At 50.3% G+C, this 16,766-nt stretch overlaps 5 protein-coding genes across 5 annotated transcripts; 2 read left to right on the top strand and 3 right to left on the bottom strand.

Annotated features, from left to right (window-relative positions):
* Positions 1 to 54: 54 nt before the first annotated feature.
* AtWU_05858 (putative cytosolic regulator Pianissimo) lies at positions 55 to 4,167 on the bottom strand (the record flags this gene model as incomplete). Its single annotated transcript, XM_035500968.1, has 4 exons — positions 55 to 256; positions 323 to 489; positions 547 to 2,388; positions 2,437 to 4,167. 4 exons carry the CDS (start codon positions 4,165 to 4,167, stop codon positions 55 to 57), a joined length of 3,942 nt encoding a protein of 1,313 aa, XP_035356861.1.
* A 914-nt stretch (positions 4,168 to 5,081) lies between these two features.
* AtWU_05857 (cytochrome and DOMON domain-containing protein) lies at positions 5,082 to 6,445 on the bottom strand (the record flags this gene model as incomplete). Its single annotated transcript, XM_035500967.1, has 2 exons — positions 5,082 to 6,337; positions 6,397 to 6,445. The coding sequence occupies 2 exons, from the start codon at positions 6,443 to 6,445 to the stop codon at positions 5,082 to 5,084; spliced, it is 1,305 nt and encodes a 434-aa protein (XP_035356860.1).
* A 4,421-nt stretch (positions 6,446 to 10,866) lies between these two features.
* Positions 10,867 to 13,227, bottom strand: AtWU_05856 (prephenate dehydrogenase (NADP(+)); the record flags this gene model as incomplete). The annotated part of the gene is made up of 7 exons (XM_035500966.1): positions 10,867 to 11,025; positions 11,195 to 11,326; positions 11,473 to 12,072; positions 12,208 to 12,356; positions 12,461 to 12,572; positions 12,641 to 12,701; positions 13,133 to 13,227. 7 exons carry the CDS (start codon positions 13,225 to 13,227, stop codon positions 10,867 to 10,869), a joined length of 1,308 nt encoding a protein of 435 aa, XP_035356859.1.
* A 465-nt stretch (positions 13,228 to 13,692) lies between these two features.
* Positions 13,693 to 14,431, top strand: AtWU_05855 (40S ribosomal protein uS11; the record flags this gene model as incomplete). The annotated part of the gene is made up of 4 exons (XM_035500965.1): positions 13,693 to 13,759; positions 13,829 to 13,901; positions 14,057 to 14,217; positions 14,280 to 14,431. The coding sequence occupies 4 exons, from the start codon at positions 13,693 to 13,695 to the stop codon at positions 14,429 to 14,431; spliced, it is 453 nt and encodes a 150-aa protein (XP_035356858.1).
* Positions 14,432 to 15,142: 711 nt separating this feature from the next.
* On the top strand, positions 15,143 to 16,537 carry AtWU_05854 (AAR2 splicing factor family protein; the record flags this gene model as incomplete). The annotated part of the gene is made up of 1 exon (XM_035500964.1): positions 15,143 to 16,537. The coding sequence occupies one exon, from the start codon at positions 15,143 to 15,145 to the stop codon at positions 16,535 to 16,537; it is 1,395 nt and encodes a 464-aa protein (XP_035356857.1).
* Between the last annotated feature and the right edge of the window lie 229 nt (positions 16,538 to 16,766).

Raw genomic sequence — 16,766 nt, 5'->3', positions numbered from 1 at the left:
ATAGTTCGTTTAAAGGAAGATTGTTCAAACAAGCGAGAGACTCGGCGTGCCCATCTAGCTTGATACTTGAGAAGACGATGCCTCCGAGTCTGAATCGAAATCGTCTTCTAACACTATGCGTCGCATGACACTCTTGTCAAACAAGTCCAAGGCAAAGCGGCGTGCAGGCAGTCGGAAGTGGTGGCTTTCCAGGATACTGAGCGTCTTGCGGAAAAGGTGAGGCTGGTGGAAACAATCGGGCTGTTTCGACTTGAGACTGTAGATTCGGGCTATGTTAGCTTTCGTCGCATTTGATTATTACTACACAAGGTGTGTTCCTTACTTGTGGAGGTCTGCCGCAGCCCGCTTGGATAACACGGTATTACCCATATCGACTATCAACTTCAATATCTTCTGGTTGGTTGGATCCGTGTCCATGGCGGCTTCTTTGAATTTCTCCTGAGACGTGCGCTTCGAGTCAGGGTTCCGGGAATGGCTTGGGAAATCAACCTGCAAAAGTAAGATGGTTAATGGCTGTCGAACAGGTACTGGCTATTGAAGACATACCAAGAAGAGCTTGTTGAAGTCGGTCGGTAAACTCAGCCCCAAAGAATTTCCCTTGTGGTCGAGAGCAGAGTCCCATCCGAAATCTCTCAAGACCTTAAGACCATGTCGACTGCGCGAGATTAAACCCAAAACAAAGAAGGCCGTTCCTCTCATCGTCAGAACCTCCGCGCTCTCGGCGATCTTCACAATGTGTTGGACAATATCAGGCTCAAGGAACGGCGCACCGAGCTCCATGGAGCCGACATTACCAACGGCCCAAAGGCAACCTTTCACTTTGAGAAGAGCCTCTGTGTCTTCTTCATCCAGCTGAAAATCGCGGATGGTCCACGCAAACTCATTGAAGTGCCCTGACTGCTCCAGAAGCTTGCATCCTTCCGCTGTCCGAGCGAGTTCTCTATAGAAATGGGGAGGCACTAGTCCGATGTCCTGTAGATCTACAAGATCTTCAGGGACAAAGCTGTTCCGACGCGGTTGATCGACGTAGGCACGCGATAGCGCGGCTTCAACAAGGCCCACGTATGCGTCGTTACGACCCAGAAACCAGTCATCCATTTCCTGTGTAATGTAGTCGAGACCATCCAGATAATGATATCCAACTGAGGTGGACAAAAAGCGCAAAAGTAACGGCGCACCGATTTCGCCCAAGTGATCGAGGGAAGGGCGACACTTGACCACGAACTCGAGATAATGACGCTGATTGCATGCCTCTTCGAGAATCTTTACAGCTACTTGACATACCGACACATCAGGGTCGTATAGCTGTGTGACTAGCAGCTTGACCACCCAGTCCGCATTGCCAGTGGCCGACTGTGAGGAAAGGGGAACGTTTCCGACCGCATATTTTCGAAGTAGCCTGGTCGCAAATATGCGAATCTCCTTGGAGCCAGTGGTGAGTGCCTTGGAGAGGATGACTCGTAGGTGACTCTCCTTGGCATAGTCCATGTTACCGAGCAGTGTTTGTATGAGGTCATCTCGATCCCGAAGCTCAATGATATGGTAGAACATGTTGAGCATGTGCCAACGCTCCATCATAGCAAGCCCGTTGGCGTCGCCACTGAGGACTCCCAGCATTGCAAAGTATCCACCGCTCAATGTGTTGGTCATCTGTTCTTTCGAGAATAATGGCGAGGAGGATGTCAGCCCGCTCATGCGGTCAACCTGCGCAAGGCACTCTGCAACCTGCCTTAAGAACTTGTTCTCGGCCAAGTACTTGATGCCCTCGGGTAATTGCACCAGCGTGCGCATCAGCGCACAACCAGTGCGGACATAACGTTGGTTTGGTTTTGTGTTCGGCAGCATAGAGAACCTATACTTGAATGGCCGGTAGAAACCCATAAGTCGCTTCATGAACTTTGAACCCTTGATTCCTTCCTCCAGTCTTTTGGGATTGGTCAGAGGTCCCTCAACAATACGGTGGATCAAATCCCACTTCCACTTGAGGTAATTCACAGTATTGAGAACATGGGTCTCCAGGATCGCATTGCGGAACTGAGTCTCATCCATGGCAGGACTCAGTTTCTCCTTGTTTTGGTCGCCAGTAAGTATGGAAGCAGAAATGTCAACGTCAACGTTGTAACGCCCCGCTCCATTTGAAACACCCCCGACAGAGCGGGCCAGTGTTCTGTTTATGCTTTCGATCTGGTAGATAGTTGAGGTGGAAACATCATGGTTGTCCACGTCGAATTTTATAGCGGCTGGTAGCAAATGCGGGAGGACCTGGAGCTTCGCACTGATATGCTGGGGCAGAGAGTGATGTGCCAGCTTCAGGACTTCGGTCAAAAGCAACGTCGCCTTGCGTCTAAGAGACAGGTCCGTTTCATCCTCAATGAGATCGGAAAGAGCCTGCACCGTGTTAATAATTTACCACAACCCAAAACTGGGAGTACCGACCTTGGACAATCCTGCATCCACCAGGGTTGCGAGGATAAGAGTCGAGAAATGTGCTGTTAAATCAAATCTATTCCCATCGTCATCATAAAAACTTCGAGCTTGCTTTGTATCAGTCTCAGTCCTGAGATTAGCTACTCTTCCGTAAGTTGTCAATCTCCGACCAGCGAGGAATGAGGAGGACCATGAAGGTGGCTTAATCCTCAACGCATCGAACAGAAGCTCCATAATGAGATCCCTTGCCTGTGGATCAGGGTAATGTAATGAGTCCAAGAGTGACTGCAAAGGCTGGGCCCCATTTCTCGCGAGAACTATCAATCCTGGCCACGTCTTGAGCATGGCAGAGATCGCCCTAGCCGAGGATTTAAGGCGCCCATTGCGAACAGTATCCGACAAGGAGTCAGTGAACGGTGCGAGAACAGCCTCTAGCTCACACCCTCCCCGAAGATGTTTCCTGCTGTGAGGGGTATCAAGGACATGAAGGAAGCTTGCTATCAGACTTTCTGAGGCGCCAAAAGTCCCCTCTGCTAGAGCATCATGTAGAGTGGCAAAGCCCCCAGAGTATGCAATTAGTGCCGGATCCTTCACCAAGATTTCGGCTAGTGTCATGATGGAAATATTCCGGAGTCGGTCTTCGTAATGTTCAGCAACCGAGACGATCGTTCTGACCACAGCACGCGAGATCTCCCGAACGCCATCTTTAACGTCCAAAAACGCTCTAACAAACTTCAAAGCCTGCTCACGCTCGATGCTCGCCTTGCTTTCCTTGACAAGGGACAATATAACCAGCTCGTCTGTATGTAATGACCGGATGATTTGCAACGACTTCCGATCTGCGATGGCATAACGAGTCAAACGATACCCTGCGGCCACGGCTTCCTTGCTGTCGCTCAAGAGCATTATTTGCACACGGAGCCCAAACACTGACCACTCCAAGTCGTACTTCAAAGTAGGATGTCTCTTGAACAATTCCACCAGACTATTCGCACGCTCAACGTAGTAATCTGGGGACATGCCCTCGATTTCCAGGGCCTGGAGTGTTTCCGCAAGCACATATGTTGGCGATTCCATTTCCGCTTCACCTTCCGGGATCTGCTGCTCTTCGATCGGTATATTGTTCCGAGTGGGCGAACGCATCGAGCCGCCTTGAAAAAGGCTTGAGAGTCGACTTCGGGGAGGGGTGGACGGCGCCTGCGCACGTAGCATTTCCTCCTCCAGTTCATGATGTAGTTCGGCAAGCTTGCGGTTGGATGAACTCAGCTCCGACTCCACCCTTAGCCTCTGATCTTTGGTATGTTTCGGGTTCTTCGCCAGGAGCGCCTCGAGCATGTTTTCCGTCCCCGTCTTGATTTTCATTTCTTTTGCGATCTTGTCCCGGATCACGGCCTGGCGCTCCTCGGTGCTGGACAATTCATCGTGCTCCGTTAGACTGCTCGGTCGTCGTGCGGGAACACCTTCGGGTCGAGGGGTAGTGCTCCGCGACGTCTTCATGCTCTTCAGCTCGGAGCTGAAGCTACCAGGGGCCCCCGAAGAAGGGGCTAATGACCCTCCCCGGAGACCAATGGTCGCGCTGCCTCCAGACTCCGAACGAGCATTTCGTCCGGTTCGCGTAGCGGACTCGGTCCAGCTACCGTCTGCAGTGTTATCCTCCAAGCTATTATATGACCGTCCATCACCCACAGCACGGTGCTGGATTGACGTCGCGGAGAACGCTGAGTTATGTCCGGACGCCATAGAGCTCCATCTAGCCGCAAGAGAGGAGTGCGTATCACCTGTCGCAATTGAAATAAGGGACGGAGGACTGCATTGAGTTCGCCGACAAGATTACCGAGACTATCGGAGCGATCGAAGTGCTCGGGGTGACTGGAAACTGACTGCTCTCGATGGGCGTATTCGCTGACGGCGGGCACCTCAAAAGGGAGGGGAGGGGAAACAAAATCACGGCGGTCACGAAGGTGATGAGGCTGAGAGAGGGGGGAAGATCGGGAAGGTTGAGGGCGTCTAAGAATCAAATCACATGTAGCACAGGCTGCAGATGACAACGCTAGATGCTAGTTAGAGCACGAAGCAAGCAATCTGCCTCAATGACCGGGGTCTTTCTCCAATCCCACCGCTGGTGGTTTCAGGCCGGACCCCAGCTGACTAACCCGCTCTTATCGCCTCAGGCTAACTAACTTAACCTAGCAACTATACAAGTTTATCGTCGCTTCTGTGGCCTCCACTACTGATTGCTCACCGATATTTGAGTATTGGATGTGTGTTTATTCTCTAATTCGTTACCATACATTTTAAGGATTGACTAGTAAATATAATTGATTGGGCTTCGTGATCGATGCCTCTTCGCGAAAGACCAACATAGTCATGAAACACATGGCAAGTAGTCAAACGAGCTAGCTCGTATATATACAGAAGAATCTCTCTGAGATATAATGCATGAAATTAGCGAAGGTTGGGGTGGAAGACAAGTGAGAGATCCTGTTGATGCAATGAAATATTACATGAAGACAGGGGTGAGAATAGAAAATCGGAAAACGAATGAAGATGGCAAGATGCTGTAGTACGACGAACTCCGGATATGCAAGACCCAACGAAAATGTACGCTTGGTAGTACAAAATGCTGATAATGATCGTGATATTCTGCGGGAACTTCATGGCAGCCATGACTTCTCCCGTGACGTCTCAACAACTCCACTTCCACAAAGTGTGCTGTCGCTGTTATTTTCAAGTTTGGCGATCGGCGGTTTCTCTTGTCGCCGTCGGAAGAAGGGTAAACTGAACCTCGAGGTCTTGGTTGCCGACTTCGATCTCCTCCAAAAGATGACGGAGACATAGATGATGAACATCGACCCACATATTATGCCATAAGCAATAGGGGAAGCCGGAGGAATATCAGGGTTTTTGGCAGTGGCATAATGAAACCCTACTCCGCCATTGATGACTCCCAGGGCCGCGAAAAATCGTCCTAGGTAACGATGAGAGACGCCATATAGCGAACTTGTTCCTGTCTTGCGGAAGTGGAGATGTTGCATGATGCCCAGTATTGGCTGGATCAAAACAACACCCCCAACCGCCACATAACCGATGACCGGGTGGTAACCTCCAATCTCCTGCAGATCTTTGGAGACAGAGACACCGACTCCAAACCCAGCTAACGCTAGGAGCACAGCAAAAAGCTGCAGAGGAGCATGAATCCACGGTACTGTACGCCGAGAAGGGACGATGTACAAAAGAAGAGCGAAGTTGGGAAAGAGAAGGACGAAGGCCACTGAAGTCATCACGCCATGAGCGATTCGTTTCTTGTGGAGAATGGTATCGCTGACTTGCTGCTGATGGGTGTACGCCGAAAGCTCGTGCATGGTTGCCATCGGGACAACGAAGGGGTTGGTATTGTTGCCTCCAACTGCCCAAGTGGTATTCAAGGTGAAAGTGCCGTGCCAGTCATGCTGGTATAACAGCTGGGATACGTTGCTGGACATCATCGGGGGGCCATGCGTCAAGGCCCACATCCAGGTGCTGGAATTGCCCAGTGCACTCTCTCCATTAGCAAGTGTTGTGCAGTTATCACAACGGATGTTAGCGGTCATGACCCCGTCGTGGATACCGGAGCCTTCGAGAAGATATGCCTCGATACTCGGGTCATAAAGAGGTTGCACATGGCCAGTTGCCCTCCGAGTGGACAAGGTGACATTGTGTTTGGATGCCGCATAGACGATGAACAAGTTCCCGTCTGTCATTTGCGACCCCTGACCTAGGGCAAACCATTTGACACCAGGTGGTGCCTCTAATTGGAGAAAGATGGGGCCAGAGCCCGTCGAAGAGGTATTCTTCGGTACATTGATGCTATAGGAGACACCTGCACCTTCTGAGGGCCTGTGCTTGACTATTTGGCTGCAGCCTGAGCGCACTGAACAGATACAGTCAGCCAATTCAGCAGGTACAATGACTTCAGAAGGAAGAACTTACCCAGACCAAAGGCAGCGACTGCAGCAGCAAAGAGATTTGAAAACTTCATTTGGAGGGTAATAAGGATCGTTTCAATGTTAGGTTTTGAGGGAAGGAAGGAATAGGTGATTGATAGTCGAATCAGTGTAGATGTAGAGAAAATGAGAGGAGACAGCGGGCCCAAGCCACTTCACGAATAATACAATGAGAAAGAATATAAGGATACTAAAGGAATAGTATCACAAAAGGACTGTCCTGAATAGAATGTAACCAGGATTGCGTGTGGGCGACACCTTCTGGTGGAGGTTTCCTGGGAGTGTAGATGCTGGAATCTTAGCAGTTGATGCTGGAAATCTGATATTCATAGATAGACGAGATGGGAAACATCACTGCGCAGACAGGTTCTGTCAGTAAAGACCAAGCATTCTTTTGGAAAATCGACATCTACTGGAATTCTTTCGGTATACAAGACTGCAAGTGCCCCCAAGTTCGTCATGAACCATCAATGGGTCTCGACGACGATGGGGGTACCGCGGTCACGTCCATTTGGCAAGGGATTGCTAGAGCATAGGTGCCATGTTTGGAGGGACAGGGGAAACAAGGGCTGTTCATACTTAGAGCAATTGAAGAATCGAAAGGTGCATGATTGTCCTAAGCCACATAGTGATGTGCCACAGATGCCATGCGACAGATCTGCATGGCAATCACAACGATGAAAGAGATGGAAGATCACGCTACCATGCGGGCGAACACCCTCCGATGGACAGACTAGCAGCTGCCAGGGAGACAGAAAGGGCAGAAGGGCGAGTGAAGGCAATCGAGTCTATTCAGATCCAACAGCGATAGGAAGCAAGATTGGGCCCACGAAAGGAGAAGATCGTCAATCAAAATGGGCGATTGTCAGATAGATATGCCCACCGCGCAAGGCAAGCGGGTACCTTGATTTTTTCTCAGATCAACCATGGCGAAAATCTTCGGGTTTTTCCCAATTTAAAGTTCCCCCAGCTGCCACGCCTCTCCGACCTCTCAGTGGACATATTTTGGAGTGGAATGGCCACATGGTCTGTGCTCGCCAGCTTGTGCCCAGACAGAGCGCTGGAGACTGAGCCCAGCAATGTCCCAAACCATACTAGCAGCCGGAGAAGGGGGATTTCCAACCCAAGGTACGATGACTGCCTAGTGGGCATTTAATCAAACCAGGATGGGACTATGCCATATCCATGGAGTTGGGTCCATGCGCAACTTTCGTTTGGGTGCTTATTTGCAGACGGGAGAGGAGCCTGGATTGAATTTGGGTTTCTTGGGGGGGGGTGGGTGTGGGTGTGGGTGACTGGGTGACTGGGTGTGGGTTTCTGGGAGGGAAGGAAGGACACTAGTACAGTAGTTACTAGTTAGAAAGACAGTCCGACAGACTTTCTCGGAGGAGGGGGGTGTGTGTGTGTGGGTGGAAGAGTAATACACAGTAACGTAGACTGTAGAGAAGGGGGGCAAAAAAGGCGAAAAGGAACTTCTGCCGGGAATCCAGCATCATGATTTTCGACCGTTCAATGGATGGAGACATGCCAATTGGGTCGGAGAGCAGCAGCTGATCAATCAGACTGCAGCCTGCAGCCGGACCCATCAACTCAGTCCTTTTTCCCTTGTTATTCCTTCTGTTGTTCTTCCCTTCCCCCCGGTCCCCTTCCCTCACTGGCACGCATCTGTTGTTCGTTTGAAGGCCCATCCATCATCTAACAAACGAAACTAGATATTGCTTCGTCGTTTGGTTACACCTTTCTTGACCTCTTCTCAATCCCAAGAGGCTATGGTAAAATGATCTATCCTCCATTCTTACCAGAGACCGGAGTAAAAGTACTCCGGAAGGCGAACCGGAATAAGAGTACCTAAGTTAGTACTGTAAGTTCTATCCAGATACAGGTATCCCGGTTGTTTTTTCCATCTCTCACTCAGCTTTCTCCCCTTCTTCCACCACCACCATTGTTTATTATCATTGCATCGTCATCGGTAGCCACTCATCTACTTTTCTCAAAACTGAGTTCTTACTTACAAAGTGGCTCCGGTGTAATAGCTAGCTACAGGTTCTTTACTTACTATCAAGTCCACTGCTACTTGCTATCGTCGAGCTCTCAAGTCCGCTTAATGTTCCTGGCGCCAATCATGGACCCTTTCGTCACTAGGCATGAGTGGTCACCCACACGACTTTCTCGGACGCACGAATCCTGTGCAGGACCACCGCTGCCAATCAGCATCCGCCTTCCGTAGCTAAGACCAAGTTCTCGGATCTCGGAAGCAGTCGTATTCTCACCGATCCTGGCGTTCTTTCGCTGCTCATCCAGGGGTGGGCCGACGGAATAGCGGATCCAATCACACGGTCGAGCCGGGAGACGGGACCTTCGTTTACTGGCTTTCCACGGGCGAGGTCTTCCCCGATTGCGAGGGCTCGCGACGGCTGTTTTACCATTCTTGAAATAGGACAGCCGGACAACCTTGGGTTGGAAAATGCTGGGCTTAACCCTTTTTCTTTTCCCATAAAAAGGGGTTCGAGGCGAATGGGAAACCAAGAGGGGGTGGGCAAGATGAAAAAAGTCTAATCATGGCCATGGTTTATGCACCAAAGGACGGACGAACACCGTATCCCTATACGCTTTCCACGCGTCTCCCAAAGCATATGACAACTCAGCAATTTCCGCACGTTCTCATGGGTTGACCGACAGTCAGTATGGCCTGTTGCGTGCAGCGGAGTACAGACATGAAAAAGTGTATGGGGAAAGGTTGCGCAGCATGGTTTCAGAAAAGAAGCAGGACCACCCTGGGCCGGACGCCCCCTATGTTTTGGGCTCCTGAAGCTGTCATTATTGTGACTCGTCTAGGGCGGACTAGGCCAATAACGCAAGACTTCTCCGAGCCTCCGACGCCTCCAAACTCGATCAGTCCACAGCTCGGTTATTCTTAGCACCTCGCAAGCAAAAAAATTTTGCCATGCAAATAGTGCAGCCATGTGATACCCCACTTCGACAACCACTACATCATCTGGTGGCTTGAAAAGACAATGGCCATGCAGACAATGATGCAGGCCAGGAAGCGCCATAGCCTGGATCGTAATTATCCTAGCATACCCCAGCAGATACGACACTACGCCACAAGACGGCCTGGTCCGCACAGATAGCGCTTTTAAATTACTTTGTATACGACAAGTTCATGAACTATCAATATCCAGCTAGGCTGCAACCAACCGCTTTGGACTTAGCAGTGCATCGATGCCAAGATTAATCGATCGAGCACAACCTTCGACGTGCCCCAAGAAAAACGGTCTGCTCCGGACTTTTACCAATACTACCATATATCTTTGCGAATCTTATCCTTCTCGCCCGAGACTCATGGCATTCAAAGTTTAGTATCCATCCGGAGAACAATTGATTAAAATGATCCGACGTACTCCGTAAATCCATCTCCCCTACCGGAACCGCGGATTTCCCACGACCCGGGGCTGAAGCCTCAAAGGAGGGTCTCCGTTCAAAACGTCATGCAGCATACAGATCAACCTTTTGTTTTCCCAAAGCAGGTCATGCAAGTAATATAAGATCTCGGCTCTAGCAGTAGCTAGTCGCTTCGAAATGCGCGCGCACACACACACACTTTACTCAATTATCTATTCATGCAAGAGGACCAAGAACGATACTACCCTCCTCAAGTCTGTTGGGATCGGATTGGGTCTCCGATCCCCATTCCAGAGTTTTGGCACCTCTCAAAGATACGACACCAAGCAGCCTAGTACCTTTAGCCACCGCTTGGACTAATAACATCCTGGCTTAGCATCTTAGTGACTGCCACAGCGGGACCCATGAAACGTATGCGAATTGCCCTAAATGGATAAAGCCCAGCCCATAGCGATACGGTGGAATATTCCGTGCGCAAAAGAGTGCGAGCGACCTGAGCCCCCGCGCGCGTGAACAAAAACATACTACTACGTACATACATACATACATACCCATTCAGCATACCAAGTGCTGCTCCAACCACACGGAACAACGACAGTTAAGGGGGGAACAATAATAGCCATTCTTGCCTGACATCAAGAAAGAAAGATCCATGACTTTCCATGCCTCTCGTTCGACCTCGGGAAGGAAACCCTGTCAACAACATTTCAAGGGTTACCCTTATCTGCCCGATTGCGATTAGTTCAAGGGATACTCCCCGTACGTCTACCAAAGTTCCACTGTTGTTACCAGTCGTCGTTGTTATCCAACGAGCGAGACAGTTGCTGCCTATTACACATTATTATTAATATCATTAGTATATTATTATGAGTATGATTATTATGGATTGCCCCCCTCTCCGATCCTGCCGGACTGGCGCAGAGACATCCACCTACTCTAGGCGCGCTACCCGACTTTCCCTAGCCGGCTTCTTCTTGTGATTGGGCTTTTAGACTTAGGGAGGAGCCATTGGCATTACTCGATTTTCATCTCTTTCGGTGTGTCTTCTCCTATACTAGGCTTGGCCCGTTGCAGTCTTCTCCAAAATGGTCTTCATCATTTCGTTGCCCAGCTTGACGGCTTCGGGGAATCGGGGAGCAAAGTACTGCTGGATCCGCTCGAACCGGTCGCGGTATGATTCGAAATCACCGAACGATACGCAGTCCGACCATGCCTGCACGATTTCATAGTGAATGACGTCAGTGGTGCTGTTGTTGTACAAATCGGAATAAATGTGCATTGGGGGAGGGGTTGGGTTCCCATCCATATCCATTGGACTGGAATAAAACCGCACAAAGGCGGCCAGGGTCTTTTTTTGAAGCTAAAACAGGGTTGGTACTCACGCGAGCTGCAAAGGTAAATTCCAGGTCATCCGAACGGAACGTCTTATCGTCGACTGCAGTGTCGAGGGCCGCCTCGAGGAGTTCGGGGTTGCGGAAGAGGTATTCCGTGACGCCCAGCCAGAGACGGAAAAGCTATATAGATTGCACGCACATGCGCGCGCGATGATTAGACTTTGACTTTAAAGCAACGTTACATCGCATAAATTGCGCGGGGAATAACAGAAAAAAATAAGATGAAGGCAGGAACGCCATGGAAAGCAAGGGACAAAGCAACTCACAGGCGTGGAACAGATCATATGATCGTAGGGGACAATGCCAAGTTTGGACCAACAGTCAACGATGGCAAGCAGACTGAGATGGCTGTTTGGAGGAGCCTGCTCACGTTCCCGGTTTGACAGGGAGAAACGGTCGAGAACTTCATCCTTCAACAGCAGATCCTGGCCGTTGGTACCCGCTTTGAAAACGGCCTCCCCTGCAGCTCTGACACGGCGTTTGAGTTCGTCTCGGCGGCCCTCAATCATGAGCTTGTACAGATCCGTCACGGACTCTGCATACTGCCGGATCTGCTTCTTCGCCGCTGGGTTCAAGATGGCAAGACCGGCGTACACGTGCCACTTGTTGGAGTAGATGCGTAGGGTGATGTTGATCTTCACGTTCTCAATGCCTCCCACCCAACGGTTAATCTCCCATGGGAATTGCTGGTTGGCCTGCCATGCTGTTCCCATGCTCAGGAAGGCCGCATGGGTGACGGCCTGGGTATCTGCCGTGATGCGGTCATGCATCTCTCCGGAGAGGAAAACGAACTTGGATTCGAAGCATGACAGGACTTCCTTGACGAAGTTGAGGCTTTCATCGGAGGCACGGTGCTGGATCAAGACCTAGACACAGGAAAGGCAAACGGGCGTTATGTTATCATTCATACATTGTCCTGTGCGATCTTGGGTCTCTGAGGGCATATAATATGCTCCAAGCAAATAACAGACAGGCAGGCAAGCAGGCAGACAGCAGCGTACCAGAGGTTGACCCTTGGGGTTGACTTGAGGGCCATGTAGCGAATGGCATGATACGATCTCTACGTCCTTGGGAAGGTGTTTGTCGAAAGCCGCGAGCTCAGGGGCTTTGCAGGACGTTTGACCACCGACGATTGCACCGACCTTGGTAGCTTTTTGTGTGATTTTCCACAAGTCAGACAGGCACATTTCAAATTCATGATGCAAATATAAGGGCGCAGCAAGCAAGCAAGCCTTTGCAACTTGAAATACATACACGGGCCATACATTTCCACTACCTTGTCGATGACACCGGCCTCTACACTGTAAATAATGTAATCGCTTATTCTGGAAACCAGGTGGCCATTGGGAAAGATAGTGACATTTTGCTTTTTGGTTTTATGAATGGATGAGTTTATGTCTGGACAGCGCGAGCTGTGAAGTATCATGGACGTACTGTGGATTCGAATTCTTTTATAAGACGCTCATACGAGTCGGGTTTGTCACATGCATTAATCCTTGATAGATAAGAAGAGTAAATAGTTAGTATAGCTAATCCAGTCCGGCTTGATGCTTTGCTCTAAAGATATACAACGCGAGAACCTAGTTTGGCAGAATGGTTAGCACAAGCCCATAATGCGCAAATGTGTGAATCAATCATCATAAATGTTGATAGCTTTGGGTTTCAGACAAAGAAATATAGGTAGCTGAGATGTTACATCATTGACGGTCTGGCGGAGTCGCAAACCTACCAAGGTAGGAAAGCTTACCTCCAGGCCATACTCGAGCCAAATGCACTCAAGTCATCATCCAAAGAGGGGGAGAGAAGCAGAGGGGGAAAGCGAGAGAGATAAGAACAGAAGGGGATGCTCACCTATTACAATAACACACACCACCAGGGTGATAATCGGAAACAACTGACTGGGAAGGACACTTGTTTAAATATTACCTCCATCCGGCAGCGCTCAGACGCTGGGCGTACATCTTGCCCATGTCTCCCATGCCAATGATGCCGATCGTGGCTGATTCCTTGGTGAAGCCCATGTTTGCTGGTTGGATTAGTCCTCGTTCAGTCTTGTTTGTTGTGAGAAACTAGGCTGCGCGACACGCTCAATTGAGCCAATAAACAAGCCAGCAGACAAAGCCACAGAGTCCGACTGTCTGCCTGATTGGATATGAGGAGAAAGAAGAAAGTTATAGCTCGGGAGGTTGCAGCAGAAATTTTAAATAGTGCTGGGAGGAGCACCAAACCGGGCCGACTGCCCATCCGGCGTTACAGTGCCTGTCACAGAAAGAGTCATCGAGTTGATTCACCGCGGTTCCGCGGCCTCAGGCTACAACACTCGCTTGCCCACCGCCCTTGATTAACTCTCAGCCAATCAGAATGTGAGCCACCGTGGGTAGGGCACACACCAGTCATTTTCTGTATCCAAGCCATTTGAGGCCTATCGAACTTCCCTTTTTCCTTCCTTTCCATATTCCATCCCACTACCCCAGCAAGTCGACAAAATGGCTCCCAAGAAGACCGCCGGTGCTGCCAAGGAGAACGTCTCTCTCGGTCCTTTGGCCGGAGATGGTATGTACAACCCAGTGCACTCTACAGAATTTACGATCGAGACCATGTCTAATTTGAGATGATTTGTAGGCAAGCTCGTTTTCGGTGTTGCCCGTATCTTTGCCTCCTTCAACGATACCTTCGTTCACGTCACCGATCTGAGGTTCGTCACATCTTAAAACACCCGATTATCGACTGCACGAAAATCCGTTCTCCGGAGAACATTTTGCGCCCCGCAATGGACGAGGAGCCGGATATCGTGGATTGTCGCAAAGGCTGTTCAGCGGAATACAGTTGGCTAACTGATTGGGATAACAGTGGTCGCGAAACCATCTGCCGTGTCACCGGTGGTATGAAGGTCAAGGCTGACCGTGACGAGTCTTCCCCCTACGCTGCCATGTTGGCTGCTCAGGATGTTGCTGCTCGCTGCAAGGAGCTTGGCATCAACGCCCTCCACATCAAGATCCGTGCCACTGGTGGTATGTGAACGAGCGCTATGAAAGCACCAACTTGAGAGAACAATCACTAATACTAGATATAGGTAACGGCACCAAGACCCCCGGTCCCGGTGCTCAGTCCGCCCTCCGTGCTCTTGCCCGTTCCGGCATGAGAATCGGCCGTATCGAGGACGTCACCCCCACTCCCTCCGACTCTACTCGTCGCAAGGGTGGTCGCCGTGGTCGTCGTTTGTAAGCATGTGCGGGTTCATCTCTTCCAAGTTATGCGGAGCTTCTCCGCATGGTTGGATTGGAGCGGACTTGGCCTTGCTTGCCGTATGTGGATGGAATAAACGCGAAGAACGGCCTTTATCGCCTGGTCTTCAATTTATTACATACCCAAAAGTGTGTCTTTCGGTTCTGGATTTAGGTAGTCTGCTGTCTGTGTGGCGGTTGCTATAGTCAATATAACTGAACCTAGAACTGATGTGGTCCTTGAGTGTAACTTGTATGTGTAGAGAATCCCAGTAAATAGAACATCTGTATAGAATCCTGCAACTTGACGCTGGCTATTTCCTGCACCTCGATATATCTTGTGCTTGTTAACGTAAGTCTTCAGGTCCGGCGAGCAACTGGATTTTGATCTTCCGTAGCCGGGCTCCTTATCCCGCAATCAAGCTAAGATAAGCACATTTTATCGATCGACCCAGAGCTCCCCTCGACCTTCCTGTCCCTACCACATTTTCTTACACGTCGATTCTAGTCTCCTCAAATATCTTCTATGTATTAATTACTCCCTCCGCCATACTCTGTGATATACCAACATCAACTGCCATTACCCCATCCGGCCTTAATCTGGTTTGACGTCAGCTTTGCGATTCGATCTTTTTACATGCGACACGACTAAACACAGCTATCCCACCATTAAGAAATCCAACTCACACTTAACGATACTCACAAGGCAGACATGACATCCACATCATCGCCCTCCCCTACGATTCTCGTCCCCCACCTCCCACCAAAGACCTTTGTCGGTATCGACCTCATAACCTTCACCTCGACCCCCAACTTCCACGGAATCCGCGACCTACCCTCAGGATGGCACTTCCTCTACACCGGAACAACAGAGAGTCTATCCCTCCGAAGCGGCGGCTGGTTCTACGTCGGTGACATAACCAAACTCAGCGAAGCCCAAGCCGGCAGTGCGCTCTCTCTTAGCAACCCCTCGCACCCCGGCGCCGACATAATTGTCTGGAAATGGAACACCGACACCGAGACCCTAGCCCCGTTAACCATCGACAGCGACGCAGACAAACAAGAAGCAATGCGCCATAAAGCGAATCTGGGAGCTATATGGCAAAGGGGAGGACTGTTCCGGTACCGCAGTCGAGTCTCGCCGGCGGCTTTGGCACAACAGAATGCTGGACATCCGGTACAGCTTGAAGTCGATGAAGAGGACGAAAAAGAAGGAAGACAGACTTGGAAGGGATTGACGGATAAATTGACGCCGCGGCTTTTGACGCGCGTTGTGGGCGATCCGGCTTTGGATGTGGATGGTCGGCCGCGGTGGATGGTTACGTCTGCTAGCTCGGCGCAAAGAGATACGGATGTTATACCTGGGCTTATGGATTCGGCGGAGGCGACGGAGGAATTGGAGAAGGTTACGGGGGAGAAGGAGAGTCAGTTCGGATTTCTGCCGGTTGATTTGAAGAGGACGTGGCGGGAGGGGGCGATTGGGCGTGAGAGGACGGAGGCTGCGCAGGATCGCTCGTGGGCGTTGGGGGACTTGATACACAGGGTTTCTCAGGGTGATGAGAGGGCTGGGGAGGATCAGGTGCTAGGGGAATTGCAGTTTGCGTTCTTGATGATCTTGACGCTCATGAATTACTCTTGTCTTCAGCAGTGGAAGAGGCTGTTGGAGTTGATTTTGACGTGTCGGGCGGCTATACGGGATAGAGAGGCCTTGGTGGCTGGGGTGTTGAGGTTGCTTTTACTGCAGCTCAAGAGATGTGATGATGTCGAAGGGGGGTTATTTGACCTTGATGGTGAGGAAGGTGGTGAGTTCCTGCGAAGACTACTTGTGAAGTTTAGACGATCGCTTTATGAGATCGTCGATGGGACAGAGTCAGTGGTGAAGGTGGAGTTTGACAAGCTCGAGGCTTGGGTCAAGGAGGAATATGACTGGGAGCTGAACCGGGAGGTCTTTGTTCGGCGGGGTATGGTTCAGCTGGAGGATGGTGAGCAGGTGGAGCTTGACATGCACGATGACGATGAAGACGACGAGCTAGGAGAGTATGCTCCGATGGTGGTAGATTTGGGAGACGATTCCGCGCAGGATCGTGTAGATATGGGAGAGGCTTGATGAGGCATCCATCAGCTATGCGAAAATATATATATAATATTACTTCTCAGGGCGTATATGTTTACAACTACCCATACTTATCATGAACAGACTAGCAGTGGGTCTGATCTTGATTTCCGGGATGGCACTGCAGATCTGTAGACTAGCAACTGCTGGGTGAATAGTATACTATCTGGTTAGTAGTAGTTAAAGCGGACTGGAATATACTATCTTTACTAGTACTTACGAG

This window comes from Aspergillus tubingensis (assembly GCF_013340325.1).
Source record: "Aspergillus tubingensis WU-2223L DNA, scaffold_7, whole genome shotgun sequence".
Lineage (NCBI taxonomy): Eukaryota > Fungi > Ascomycota > Eurotiomycetes > Eurotiales > Aspergillaceae > Aspergillus > Aspergillus tubingensis.
The sequence above is the reverse complement of the archived record's forward strand: the minus strand, read 5'-3'. Positions and strand labels throughout refer to the sequence as shown.